Source organism: Ailuropoda melanoleuca, chromosome 1 (genome assembly GCF_002007445.2).
Source record: "Ailuropoda melanoleuca isolate Jingjing chromosome 1, ASM200744v2, whole genome shotgun sequence".
NCBI lineage: Eukaryota > Metazoa > Chordata > Mammalia > Carnivora > Ursidae > Ailuropoda > Ailuropoda melanoleuca.
Window position 1 is genome coordinate 183,394,105 of NC_048218.1, and position 13,894 is coordinate 183,407,998.

General features: G+C 41.1%; 1 protein-coding gene across 5 annotated transcripts in view; it reads right to left on the reverse strand.

Annotated features, from left to right (window-relative positions):
• Positions 1-8,324, reverse strand: part of TSPAN12 (tetraspanin 12) — a 61,698-nt gene extending 53,374 nt beyond the window's left edge. For 2 of the 5 annotated variants that reach the window (XM_034671120.1, XM_034671098.1), the window contains exons 1-3: positions 8,215-8,324; positions 7,793-7,967; positions 6,716-6,851 (exon numbers count right to left, since the gene is read on the reverse strand). In XM_034671120.1, the coding sequence (XP_034527011.1) occupies positions 6,716-6,781 (66 nt within the window). In that variant the 5' untranslated portion in view covers positions 6,782-6,851; positions 7,793-7,967; positions 8,215-8,324. Of the gene's footprint in view, positions 1-6,715; positions 6,852-7,025; positions 7,440-7,792; positions 8,074-8,214 lie in introns of those variants that run through there. The other 3 variants (XM_034671109.1, XM_011228944.3, XM_019802990.2) reach the window with 3 other exon arrangements.
• Between the last annotated feature and the right edge of the window lie 5,570 nt (positions 8,325-13,894).

The window sequence follows — 13,894 nt, forward strand, 5'->3', positions numbered from 1 at the left end:
TCCTTACCTACAGCCAGTGTTCTCGGACAGACTTCACAGAGCAATTATCGATTGTTTTCTATTTTCACCCACCCATCTCACTCCACAGACCACTGCTTACAGCCCCATCACATAGCAGAGTACCAGGCCCAGCAGTGATGCCCAAAAGATATTCGATGAATAAATGAGAAAATAATTAAATTAAAGGGAAATGATTTCAACTTGCTAGATGAGCTCTAAAAGAACATTAACAAAATTAGGAGATGCTTTAAGAAGAGCTAAGGTTTGTACCACTGGAAGTTTTCCAGGAGAGAGATGCTTGCTGAATTACAAGATCAAAGATTTATAGATCAGGTCAGAAGCTGGTTTAAGTGTTCTCAAGTGTCCTTTAAACTACAAACTTCTACTTGACTCTACTGGTCTTTTGCACAGTAGTTACCCAAGCATTGTAGCTGTGCCCAGAACATTAGTCAAAATAAATAATATCAACCCAAAGCCTTATCTCATGGTGAACAAGCAACTCTGAGACTAAACTGTTTTTTATTATGACATTATTTCCAGCTGCATTAAATGTCTGAGAACAGTTTCATTCTCAAGGAGTGATGTTACTCACTGGGGTTGAGAAAATCAGAGCAGTAACAACATACAGACTGCAGGCCACAGCAAGAAACTAAGCTAACATGAGATGAGGTCACTTCAATACTAACCTTGAAGTTATTAAATCTAGAAGCACAAATTATGCAAGCCATTCCAGACTCCTTACTAATAATGGTATTTCTTACTAATTTCCAAATTAAAATAAAATAATTCTTCAACTGTCATTCATCGTGATTAAATGATCAGGAACACTGTGGTTACTATATGTAACTAGGCATATAACTCCTTATTACATTTTCTCCAGTATTGCAAAATATTGTTTGTAGTTGAAGAAAATGCTTCGAAAATAACACAAATGTTACTTTAGAGAAATATATTTAATATACTGCTTAGCAGGTCATTTGCCACATTCTGTTTTGCAAAACATTTAGAAAATGCTAGCTCTCAACAAATATTTATACATATGAAATTTGCCGTGTTGGAGACATATTCCGGTTTTGCTCAAATCTAATTATGTAAAAATAAGGATTGAATCAAGTTGTTTTCTAAATCAGAATTTTATGTGTGTGCACATTCCCTAAACTTATTATGAAATGTATGCTATGCCTATAGTTTCCACCAAATAGCAAGGGCTTAGTCACAAAACAGACTTTTAAGTCCTTCAACTGTCTGCCATCCATAATATATAGTCTTATATAAGGAAACAGTGACACCAACAACTTCTATTCAAGGCTGACTGATGTTTAAAACCACCTACCTGAACTTTCCTTTTTATGTCAAATCTGGTAGCAAAGAGCAGAATGCAGAAGAGAGATGGGGAACTTAGTTACAGTTCTATCTCTACGGAGAACGTGGACAAGTAATTCAAACTTCTGGAACCTCTGCTCATCCTGAAAATGGAGAACTGGACTAGATGCTTTTAAAATTCCTTTTTGTTTTAAAAAAAAGGATTCAAATTGTAACTTATTGAAATATAAAGGTAAATCAGTTCTTAATTATTTGGAGGCTGGCAGCCCAATGCCAGTACCGCTCAGGTCTGCAGCAGGGATGTGTGCCAAAGAACCCCCTGTGCCCTTCTCCGAAGGCTGGTCCTTATGAGCCATGTGATGGCTCATCTTTGCTCAGCTGGGGCCACATTGTATACAAAGCACATATCAGCTTTGCCCCTGAGACTCAAGTTTATTTAAAGTTTATTTTTAAAAAGCACTAACATTCGGGGCACCTGGGTGGTGCCATAGGTTGAGCACCTGACTCTTGGTTTCAGCTCAGGCCATGATCTCAGAGTTGTGGGATGGAGCCGTGTTGGGCTCTCTGCTCAGTGTAGAGTCTGCTTGAGATTCTTTCTCGTTCTCCCTCTGCCCCTCCTGCTCCTGCACACACACTCTCTCTGTCAATAAAATAAATAAATCTTAAAAAAAAAAAAAGCAGTAACATTTGTGGGAAGGCTCTACCCCATTGCTTAGAATTAAAGAAAACTTCAATGACTTTCAGGGTATAAAGTTAAGGACATCAATTTAAAAAGCTGTATTTTTAATGACTAAATAAATGCCACGTGAACACAAATGTCCACTTGCCAAGATCTCCTCAGGGTCTGCCATGAGTCAAACAGCTAAGGTTCACTACCTATGGCCAAGGAAAAAGAAACAGAACATTGACCTTCTGCTGTTTCATTTGCCCTGTATTTATACCAAAGTGTGAACTAGATTCCCTGTCCACTTCTTAGGTTTTCTTCTATAAGTTTCTTTTTCTAGCTCATTGAGAAGTTTATCTCTATTGCTACTATCCTTAGTAACGATAGGTGAAAAGCAATGGCTCTTATTGGACTTAAAAACTAAAGATGGGATATTATATTTTTAGAAAATAGTAAACAAACATATTTGGTAAATGTTAAGTGTTCATCAACTGCAGGAACTTCCAAAAACAACCATATTTATCCATATTTGTACTAGCAGAACATTACCATCTATGAATGGCAAGGATTCGTATCATAAAGCCACAGAAGCCGTCTCTCAAATGGAGGAAAGCTTTTATTTACTTAAAATATGCCATTTAAACAGTAAAAATGGGATGCATCTGAAGTAAAAATAACTCATTTCCTTGTTTCTTTGTGGCCAGAATGTGAATCATGGTTTCAAAAGCATTCTCGGGGCGGTTTACTCACGTGCAGCATGTCCCCAGTGACTTCTCCCGTGACAAACCCACAACAGTCATGAGAAACCTAGAAGGTCCAGTATCTGTGTGCCAACTCCCAGTTCAGCTGTACTTGGATTATGCTTCTTCAAAACATGGGAAAGCCACTCAACAGAGGGCAAATCAAGCTGACCGGATCCATGGCAATAGAGAGAAAGCAGTGCATTTGTGATCTGCTTGCTTCCTCTTAGACGGGTCTATGCCTCATATTTAAAAACACACTCAAAAAACAAAACAAAACCCACTCTGTTTAATTTTCAGCTCTCAGAACAGCAAAACAAAACTGTATAGGTCCTCAGTTAAGATTTAATTTTCTTTTCCCTAACATTCTTTTGGGTAGAGAAGGGGAGATGGTAGCAATACAGTAGAAAATAGACAGGGAAAAAAGAATTCCAAAATGCTGAGTGAAGAGTAAAAGGCTACAACTTTTGATCCCATAGGTTATGAGGGCAGGTTTCTCAGTCTTGCAAAACTAGAGGCAAGAACAATCTCTCTCCACACTCCGAATGTGGTCTATTTACGTAGCTGGGCTTATACGTTACACTGGTTTATTCGGCCTCTGATTCCAGTGAGAGCTCACAGCAAGGACTGCAGCCTTGTTCTTCAACACGTGGCACTCAGACCCACAATATCACAGAGGAGCTTTTTAGAAAAGCAGAACTCCAGGCCCTACTCCCGAGGTCCTGAATCAGAATCTGCCTTCTAACGAGATGCCCAGGTGATTGGTTTGAGAAGCACTGCTCTAGCGGACTTGGAATGAGGAGGCAGACAGCTGACCCTTCCACGGAGTGTGTCTGCCTCTCCACTGCGAGTACATTCACCACCGTGTCCAGCAGTACAACTTCTATCAAAACTTGGAGAAAAAAATTTGAACCTTGAGTCCCTCTTCTGCCACTTACTAGCAAGTTACTGAACTTGCTGAGTAACCTGTCTTTACCCAAAAAACGAAGAAACAATTTTCCAGGACTGTTGTGAGAATTAGACGAGTGAGTAGTGTAAGAAAGCCCAGGAATGCGCCTGGCACAAGGATGAAAACTACATCTGACTCAGTAAGGAAATATAGCATCAGCAAACACTGTCTTTACACTGAAAGAATAATGCCAATTCTCCCAAAGTTAGATATATAGTTCATACAATTCCAATAAAAATCCCAGAAACATTTTTAATTATATAAAATAAGCTTAAAGTCCACAGGAAAAAAGAAACCCTAATGAAAACAAGAAAGGTGGGTGCTTTGAAAGAACAGAGAGTATGAAAGAATATTTAAAATCCTAGAGAAAAATTCTATGAAAAGCAGCAAAATGTGTTTAACTACTGTATAGTAACAGCATAAATGAAATCAACAGGCAAGCAATAAGGCAAACCTGTATGGTAAATAGGAAATATTTAGTGAACATGAATTATGAAATGAAAGAATATATATGAAATATATATAGGGTTAAAGAAAATTATGCTTATGCTCAACAGGGAGGGGAGGAAAAAAAATAAGCAACAGTGAAATAATACTTTAAACCTTTCCAACTGACAAAAATTAAAAGGCGCCGTAACACCAACGAGGTGGCAACAAACATTTGTGCACATATAATTGGGTGTATTTTTGTTCTTTCTAAGGAATAGATTCCCAAGACCGGATTTCTGGGTCAAAGAAATGTAGCAATGGTAGGGGTATTAATCACAACAGTAACAATTGCTGCTATTACGAACACAGGGGTTAATTGACTAAGCAATCCGCCTCCTGATCTACTTGAGGGTCTTTACTGTAGTAAGAGTGGTCGCGAATACTCCTACCTACTGTTACTACTGCCACATAGAGAGCACCATTACCTGCAACTGTGCCAAGCACTTTGCAGACAGTAACTCTAATCCGCACAACAACTCGAAAAAAGGAGGAGCTTTCATCCCTATTACACCGACTAGGAAGCTAAAGCACTAAATGTGCCCGGCCAGCATAAGAGGAACTATATAAAGATTAGCTATTTTGCTATTGTCGCTATCATGTATCCTCCAATGTAGCAATCCCACTCCTGTGACTACATGAAAAAAAAAATTTAACAAAAAAATATTGTGAATGTACATATAAATGCACATGAATGGGTATATGTGGACAGGTATGAGTAAATACATCTTTGTATGAAATAAAGAAAAATACAGAGGGATCCACATGAGGCGGTTAACGTGGATTATTTTGTTGGAGGGGAAGTTGGTAGAAGAGGGCTGGAGAAAGGGGGAAGGGATCTTAATAAACATGTCAGAACATGCACACAGAAAGTACAGGATAACAACAAAGACATAACATTTTACATTCTTTGGGGATAGAACGAGCCCTGAAGGAATTTAAGGAATAAGTTTTTTAAAGAAAATTCATTACTCAGAAGAGCAATATTTTTTGTTAAATGATTGGGGTTTCCCCCACACACACATAATAGAGATTATTAAGAAAATCCAAATCATTATTCTTTGGACAGCAACAAAAATCCTAGTAATTCCAAGATTGAGAACTCAGTAATTATCTATGTAAAGGCATTATCTAGGAGCAAGAAAACTGAGTGGGGCTCTTGATTCTGTCACCATTGGGCCATTTAACCTCTGGCCAGTCAATAACCTACACTTAGTTTTCTCATTCCCAAAGTAAAGAAGTCCAACCAGGTCATCTTTAAATCCCCTTTTAGTTATAAAAGTGTGATGATTCTAGAATTAAAAAGCATAAAGTCAAAAAGTGAAATACTAGTAAACAGAAATGATATTATACATTAAAAAAAAAACAAAGTTCAAAATCTTAACCTTATAGCTAAGCAGGTGATTTAATGACCCATTGAAAAAGGTACATATTTAGAATCAAAAACTGCAATAAGATCAATTAGTGATTTTACATTTCCAAGCGGTGAATTTAACTATTCGATGCTTTTTAATTTTCATGTAGAGTAAAAAGTGTTGCCAGTTTAGGTATCTTTCAGATTACTCACTGAAGTAAGGCTTAATTTGTCACTTTAAAATGGAACCACCCATAAACCCTAGTTCAAACCAAAATGTCATCCTCTAGAGACCACATGTACCCACCTTATGAAAAGAAGCTGGCTAATGCCAGCCAGTCAGCCAGATAAATAAATCACACATTAAAATTTCTAATAGAAAATGATGAATATAAGTATTAATAGAATACAAAATTTGCAAAAAATGATCCTCTTAAGCATGACAGTTTCTTGAAGCAACCAAGTCTTAATTTTTATATTTCCTCATAAGTTTTATAAATAATAATGTGAATATTAATAACACTTATTTATGCCTGGGTGCAAAGCATAGAAAGTCACCAGTTCATACAGCATAAAGATTTCCATGAGCTTGTTAAATTTTATGTATTTTATTTCCTTAAATGGTTACGGGATTTTCCAAAAGCATACACAAAATTCCTTAAAACTTCGCCAACTTAGAAATAGTTACATGAAAACCACCTTTTCAGGCTGTATGGAATCTCATAGAAAAATTTATCCAGTCTTTTGATAGGATATCTGTGTATGAATTCCTACAAAAACACAGTAAGACTGCTTGCCCCAACCAGATTTTATAGGCTAGTATGAGGTAAGGAAACAATTTATGGCTTGGACAGTTATCTGAAATTCCTGAAAACAAGCAGTCCCCTAAGTAGTATGTCATAATTTTCTTATCCACAAGCACAAGCACGTGCATTTATTTATATCCCTAGATTAACTTCAGGTCTAATTTTACTGCCACCAGTATGCAGGCGTCGATTTCTTTTTTTCTAATTACCAATGGCAGTTGAGCTAGATCAAAGGCATTTTAAGGTCAAAATTTACTTCTCTGAAAAATAGAGGGTGCGATCTTATGTAATTAATTAATGCTTAGCCATGCCCTTTGGCGCATTAAGTGGTGGCTGTAGGAAACCGAGTCCAGCCGTCCCCACCTGTTGGTGCAGTGGAACTGTTCGACTTACCCAAAAGAGCAGATTGAGGGCGTAGAGAAGGCAGCGCAGGCACTTCACGGAATCTTCTCTGGCCATTGTGATCCCCGAAAGGGAAAAGCCCCATCCTTTCACCACATCCTACTCCCGCCGGCAAAGTAGCAACGATCTGCAGGGGCAGGGAGAACAGGGGACTTATCAGAGCTCTCCGCACCCCCAGCCCATCCCTCCCTCCTCTGCCGGCCCTCAGCTGGGTCTCGAGTCTGGTCCGAAGCCTAGGTCATTCGAGACATCGCTTCATCCAAGATCATTTGTTAAAGTTGTAATTGTAACCTCAACTCCCCTAAAGTTCCAGACCGGCTTCAGATAACACCTGCTGAGAAGAGAAAAGATTGACTCCCGGATGAATGAAGGCACACAGTAAACTCCCGTTCTCAGGGGACGCGCGGCGGTGTCCTCTGCATTCTGATGAGACGCTCTTTAAAACCTCCCTCAGTCCACGCCCCTCCTGGGGGACAGCTCAGCTCGGAACTGTCCCGAAAGTTGGAAACCACACTACCCCCGGGAGACGTCACAGGCGCCGCCGGCGAGTCCGCGGGTGCAAGTGTCCCTCTCATTAGGACAGCTCCTGGGCCCCCCTACTCCGCATCCCCCACCCCATTCGCAGTTCGAGTGTGAATACGGGGCACTGGGGGGCGCGGCGCTGAGCTGGGATTCCGCCCGGCGACTAGGGTTTCTTTGGGAGAACGTGAGAAATGGTGCTTCGGCCCGGAATGATGGATTAGCCCGGGGCGGGGGCGGGGAGGGGCGCAGGGGAATTAGGGCCGGTGCAGCTGTGCAGACGCCGGGTTAGTCACTCACGTCCCCCTCCCCCGGCCCCGGCCGCTGCCGCGACCCCGCGCTCCCGGCCGCCCGAGCAGCACAAAGCCGAGCGCGATCCCCCGCCCCACCACCGCGGCCGCGCGCCCCCGGCAGGGCGCGGGGGAAAGCGCCGGCGGCGGGGAGCCCCACCGCCAGCCACTAAGTAGTTTAGCACACAGCGCCGAGGACAGCCGCCGGCGGGCTGGCGGGACAGCCGGCTGGAAAGACGGGAGACGTGCGGCCACTCACCGTCGGCGCTGGGCTCCGTGCCCCACTCCCGCCGGGGGACGGCCGGGGACGCACTGCGGGGGCTCATCGGGGCAGGGACGCTCCTCCCGGAGAGCCGATCGGCTGCATGGGCTCAAGCAGGAGACGCTTCCTTCTCTTCCTCTCCCCCCACCGCCGCCGCCGTCGTCGCCGCCTCCTGGGAAAAAGAAAAAAAAAAAAAAAAAGAGTCCTGGGCCGCAGTTGCTGGAAAGTCTCTGCTAAGCCACCTCCCAGCGCTGCTGTCCCTCCCAAGTTCTCGCCAAGTCCGGACGAGGCAGCGGCGGCAGCCAGGGCCAGCTGCACAAACTCTCAGCGCATGCTCCGGCCGCTGGCTGCCCGGGTGGGATCCGAGTGGGTGTTTCTTGTCCCTTCACCCGGCGTGAGCCCCCGAAGGGACGCCTCACCTCTGCAAGACACGGTCCAGAAAGAGAGAAGGCCTGTGGACTTTGGGAAGGTCCGCGCAGTAAACCCCTTTAAAATGGTGGTGTCCGAGGAGGGGAGGCTGGGTTATAACCATAGGGAAACAGGCTTTTATTATATGAAAATATTTGTGTTTGAGAAGGGGGGGTGAAGGAGTGGCCCAACCCAATTCCTGCAATGAGAAACTAGTTTTCACAACCTTTCTGGAACCACCTCCTGTGATTTGTCACTAACATGGTGCCCTATGATCCTTCTTACTGCTTTGTTGCCCTCCTGACTTAAAAAAACAAAAACAGTTCTTTCCCACTTATGGTGCACTGACAGAATTTATGTAAACACCAGACTAAACGTGTCTGGGTCTGATATCCAGAATAGAAAGAAAAGAACGTTTTTTCACTCTTTCACAAGTAACCCAAAGTTTCCAAAATTTTCTCCCAGTAAGGTTGTCTGAGTTTTAACTGGATGACTTAACTTGAATTGTGTACAGAGTACTGGGTCTTTGAATTTGCTCTTACACTAGAAAGTCAGGAAGCACTAAAGTAATAATAGGAGACTACCCTTCCAAAAATACCTTCCCTTTAAAAAAATCAATCATAGTCCTCATATAAAATTTTGATGTTCTATGCCTCATGATAATCCACATTTCTATGATTACTTCTGTGCACGATGTGTGGCAAATAGAAGTATACTAACAAATACAAATTCCATGAAATACAAGCAACATCTTTGAGAAAACCTAATAATGGAAGCCCTCCCTAAATTTCTTAAGGGGAAAAAAGAAAATTGGAGTTCTGTATCTATCATCACCTGAATGGAGTCGGTTGTTGCATGACCAGAGTGACAGTGAGACACACACTCTCATTTGGGTAGAAGTAAAATCAAGACTAAAAGAGAACCTGAGAGTTCTGGGTTAGAGTTAGGAAAAATCTTGGTATGCAAGTCCCTAAGCTGAATGTAAGGCAGCAAGCCCAAAAGAACACAAGATAGACATCCACACAGAAGACCAAGAAAAACCTGCAGTAATTCATCAGATGACTCTAACTCTGGCAATAAAGTATCTTCTGGAATCATGGAGAAGAGTAAAGAAACCTATTTTTTTACCTCTATCAGTTTGTGCTCAAATTAGGGTGTACACCAGCTCTCAGCAGAGGACTGCTGGGAAACCTGCCCTCTGAACACTGTTAATGCCACATGTTCCTCTGAGAGGTAGAACCATGCCCCTTTGAGGGGAGTCTCTGACTACCATCTGAACTGACCAAAAGAGTGCAAAGAATTCCGATGTCACTGAACAGAGATCCTCCTCTACTTTGAGAAAGCGGTTAAGTTGCCTTTTCATAATTCATTAACATTAAAAAATATATTTCATTTATTTATTTGAGAGAAAGAGTGCGACTGGGGAGAAGGGCAAAGGGAGAAGGGGGAGAATCTCAAGCAGACTAGGTCCTGAGCTCAGAGCTCCATCCCGTGACCCTGAGATTATGACCTGAGCCGAAATTAAGAGTTGGTCACTCAACCGACTGAGCCACCAGGTGCCCCATAATTCATAAACTTTTAAGGGCCCCAGAATAATAAAATTTTGGAGGACAGTGCTTTAGAAATATGTATATACTACCTTCTTTTAATAAATAAGAAATATGGAGCCATGAGAAAGAAGGGAAAGAAGTTGCTCAATGTTACATCTCTGGTTAAATCAGATTCCAAACTAAAATCCAGAGTCCTAATTCTCTACTATGCTAGTGCAGTGATTCTCAAAGTTTTTGTACATTCGAATCACTTGGAGAGCTTTGAAAAAATCCTAATACATAAGCCATACCCCATACCAATTAAATCAGAATCTCTGCAGATGTGGCCTAGGCATCTAGATTTTTCCAAGTTCCCAAGTTAATTTTACTCTGCCGTGAAGTTTGGAAACCATTGAGTTTTACAGATGCCAGAAAACCAGCACAGGAGTCTGCTCAGGCTTAGCTGGATCAAATCCTTCCCCTGTGAGCTGATAAATTGGTATTAATATCTCCATTTTACAAGTTCAGAAGAACAAAGCTGCTATAATATTCCTGCTAAATGGTCATCAGAGTTCATGTCCACACTCCTGTAGAGGAGTCCTCCCCACATTGGAGGCATTGCCCTCCTGGGCAGTTCTGATTGTTCAAACCTGACCACGCCTCCTCCGCTCATCTTCTCCCCTTCAACTCTAGCTCTGCCTTTTGGAGTCCACAGCATGAGCAATCATCCCATCTGACAGCCCTTCAACTCCTCAAGGGCAGCTGTTTTTCCCTCCTTCTCCAATTCTTTTCTTCACCAGGATTATAAAAGCAAGGTAAGACTCTCTGTGAGAATAACTTCTTTTGTGCACAAAGGGAAGATAGAAAAAATACCAAAAGGGGCATGACAATCTGAATATAGAGTAACACATTAGGAAGATTGCATGGTCTATGCATTGCCCATGAGGTAGGAGCCCAATCTGCTGGTCCTGTATACTTCGTTATATATGCTTTGAGTGTGTGGCACTACTGTGCCCCATGCTGGAGATCCTAAGGAAGAGATGGGTGTCTATCCTCCAGGAAAAGGAAAAACTGTTCTTTTCAGTTAAAGTACTACTAACAGCTACTGTTTACGAGCAATCTCATATGTGCCAATCCCAGAGTTAGGAGTAAAACTCAGCTATGCAAATAAATACATACATACATAAATGAAAAAGAAAAAAGAGTAAAACTCAGCTATGCAGTGGGGTGATACAAGGTTCTCGCCCCACAAAGCAACTCATTTGTCCACATCTATCGCACTCACTCTGCTCACGTTGTGCAGAGGGAAGGAGCAGCATAGGTACTTGGTAGGAAAGATGAACTCCTAGGATAAGATTCTTCCGAGTGCACCTCAGAGAGCTCTTTACAGTCAATACAAGAAGGAGACGTAATACGTTTTAAGTAATATGTGCCTGACATAAATGGGGCCTTTCCAAATGTATCTTATTAATTCTTCATAACTACATAGTGAGATACTGAGACTCAGATGGTTGATTTCTCCAGCCCCATACAGGGAGTAAGTAAAGAAACTGAGATTTTAGGATCTGATTCTTTCCTCAGTTAATCTGCATTTCAGTAATATTTCAAATTGGGGTAAGGATTCATTGACAAGTCTCATGAAGAAAAAGATTTTAGACATTTTGTTAGCTCTTGAGAATATGAGGTTGAATTCCATAAATATGTATGCTCAAAGTATAATTGGTAACCCTACTTTCGCCTCTAAAAGAGTGTACCCAAATGGACTGAGAAAAGCCTTTCATTACTGAATTAGGTAAATTCACTATTAGGTAAATTGCTCTCAACTACAAGCCTAATGTCGGCAAATAAAATACAAGGTGCCCAGTTAGACTAGAATTTCAAAGAAACAACAAATAATGTTTTGGTGTGAGGATGTCCCAAATACTGCATGGGACAAATACCGCTTTGAGCATACATATACTAAAAAACTATTCATTGTTTATCCGAAATTAAAATTTAGCTGTGCATCCTACATTTTTATTTGCAAACTCCGGCAGCCCTGTGCAAACTAGAGAATTCAGCTGAAAGTGCCGCAGCAGTAAGGATGTAAGTAAATATATTACTTCACATAACAGTAAGTCCAAAAAGAGTGACTCATCCACTTGATAATGACATCAAGGAATCAGTTCTCTTTCCACCTTACTCTTCTGATATACACAAGGTATAAACTAGTGTCCTTGGGCTTCCTCTTCTCATGATTGCAAGATGGCGGTGCAATTCCAGACGTTGCATTGAGTTATTACTTCTTCTAGAGGAGGAGGAAACTATTCCCTTCTATGGGTCTCCCTTAGGATCAAAGAAACCTTCCCAAAGTTTTGTAGCAGGTCCTTGTGATTCATTAGCTAGAGCCCTGTCTCATACTCATGAACGAGTCAATTATTGGCAAAGAGTGTGAGCCTGCCGTGACTGATTTAAAACAATCAGAATGCATTCCCCGTGTCTCGGGTAACACTTCTCTGAAGCGCATGGCCAGACAGAGGAGGAGAGATAACTAAACAGAGGCAGAATTCTGCTTGAATTTCAGAGTGGAGAAAAGAATGGATGCTACCATCTTCTTTCCTATTCACTGCTGAAACAACCCAGCTCTCAGCCAACTATTTCTTGGCAGTACTCAGCAAAGGCCCTTTGTTACTGAGAGAACCACTGAAGCAGGAACCTACTGGCAACAGCAAAAGATCCTAAGAGAGCTCCATCACATCATTTCCATCTTATGACATAAGCCTACATCTCTCACCCATATTTGCCTTTGTACACCATACTATTGATTAAAGGATTGCCTAAATCAGCACCCTCATAAAAGCCCCTGGAAGACTTTCCTCTTGAAGTTTATCCAAACCCAACATCTGTACAAAGTTCAGAGATTTGGACTAATTTCATCAGTTGACATTGGTACAAATAAGCTAGTCTTATTTGATAAATATTTATTGAATTGTTACTACAAACTCAGAATTGTGGTAGGAGATACCAAAACTTCTTACATAGTTTTGACTGTCAAAGAATTTATAACTTTATTAGCATCCTTCTCTTCAGAAAGCAAAATTTGTAGAATGTAAGAACTCTTTCCCTTTGTAAGAAGTCTTAATTTACAGTTCTTTGAACAAACTGTACAGGTTCCATTTACAAACAGCTGCTAAAGCCTACCTTTCTGACAAAGATCCCTCAGGAATTATTCCATTATCCCACTACATCAAGTTCTTGTCATGCCCATAACAACAACGAGGACAAAGCTAGCGACCATGGATAGTAGACAGTTGTCTTCATCTGCTGTCCCTTCCAATCCACTGGCTGTGCTTTAAAGCTGTCAAGTTTCTCCAAAGGTGCATTAATTAAACATTTATTTATTTACGCTAGATTAAAATATTTAATTTTAGAACCTATTTTCAGTTAGCTAATTGAAACTCACTAGTGTCCTCATCCTACCATGTACAAACCAACCATTTTGTATGACAAAAACAATTGTAGGGGTGCCTGGGGGGCTCAGTCCCTTAAGTGTCTGCCTTAGGCTCAGGTCATGATCCCAGGATCCTGGGATCCAGACCCTGCGTTGGAGTCCTTGCTCAGCGGGGAGCCTGCTTCTCTCTCTCCCTCTGTGCTTTCTCCCTCTGCCTGCCGCTCCCACTGCTTGTGCACTCTATCTCTCTCTATCTCTGTCAAGTAAATAAATACATTTTTTTAAATTGTGATTTTATGCGATAATTCAGCTTTTACAAAAGTTTTACCATTGAAACTTGGACTTTCTATTCTTATGTTATTATTTGTATGTATGTGTATTAGCTATAGCAGTATATGGCAAACTAGAGATGTAGTAAATTTTCATTTCCTATTTCATAGTATGAATGAATAAATGACCAATAAGTAAGAAAAAAAGCTACTGTCTCTGCTTTCTTTGATGACGATCCATTTTGTTCTTTGTAAAGAATTAACAATGGCCATTATGTTTTACTGTATTTGTATTGTCAGTATTCTTTCTTAGAAAGCAGCATTAAATGATTACTATTCATGGTAATAAAGGAAGAGATACCATGTCAGGGACATAAAATATCCATATATAACGTATACAAGTTTTAAAAACTTACAAACATTTCTATCATTTTAATGCCTTTCCTAGCTTTGTCATTGCTGT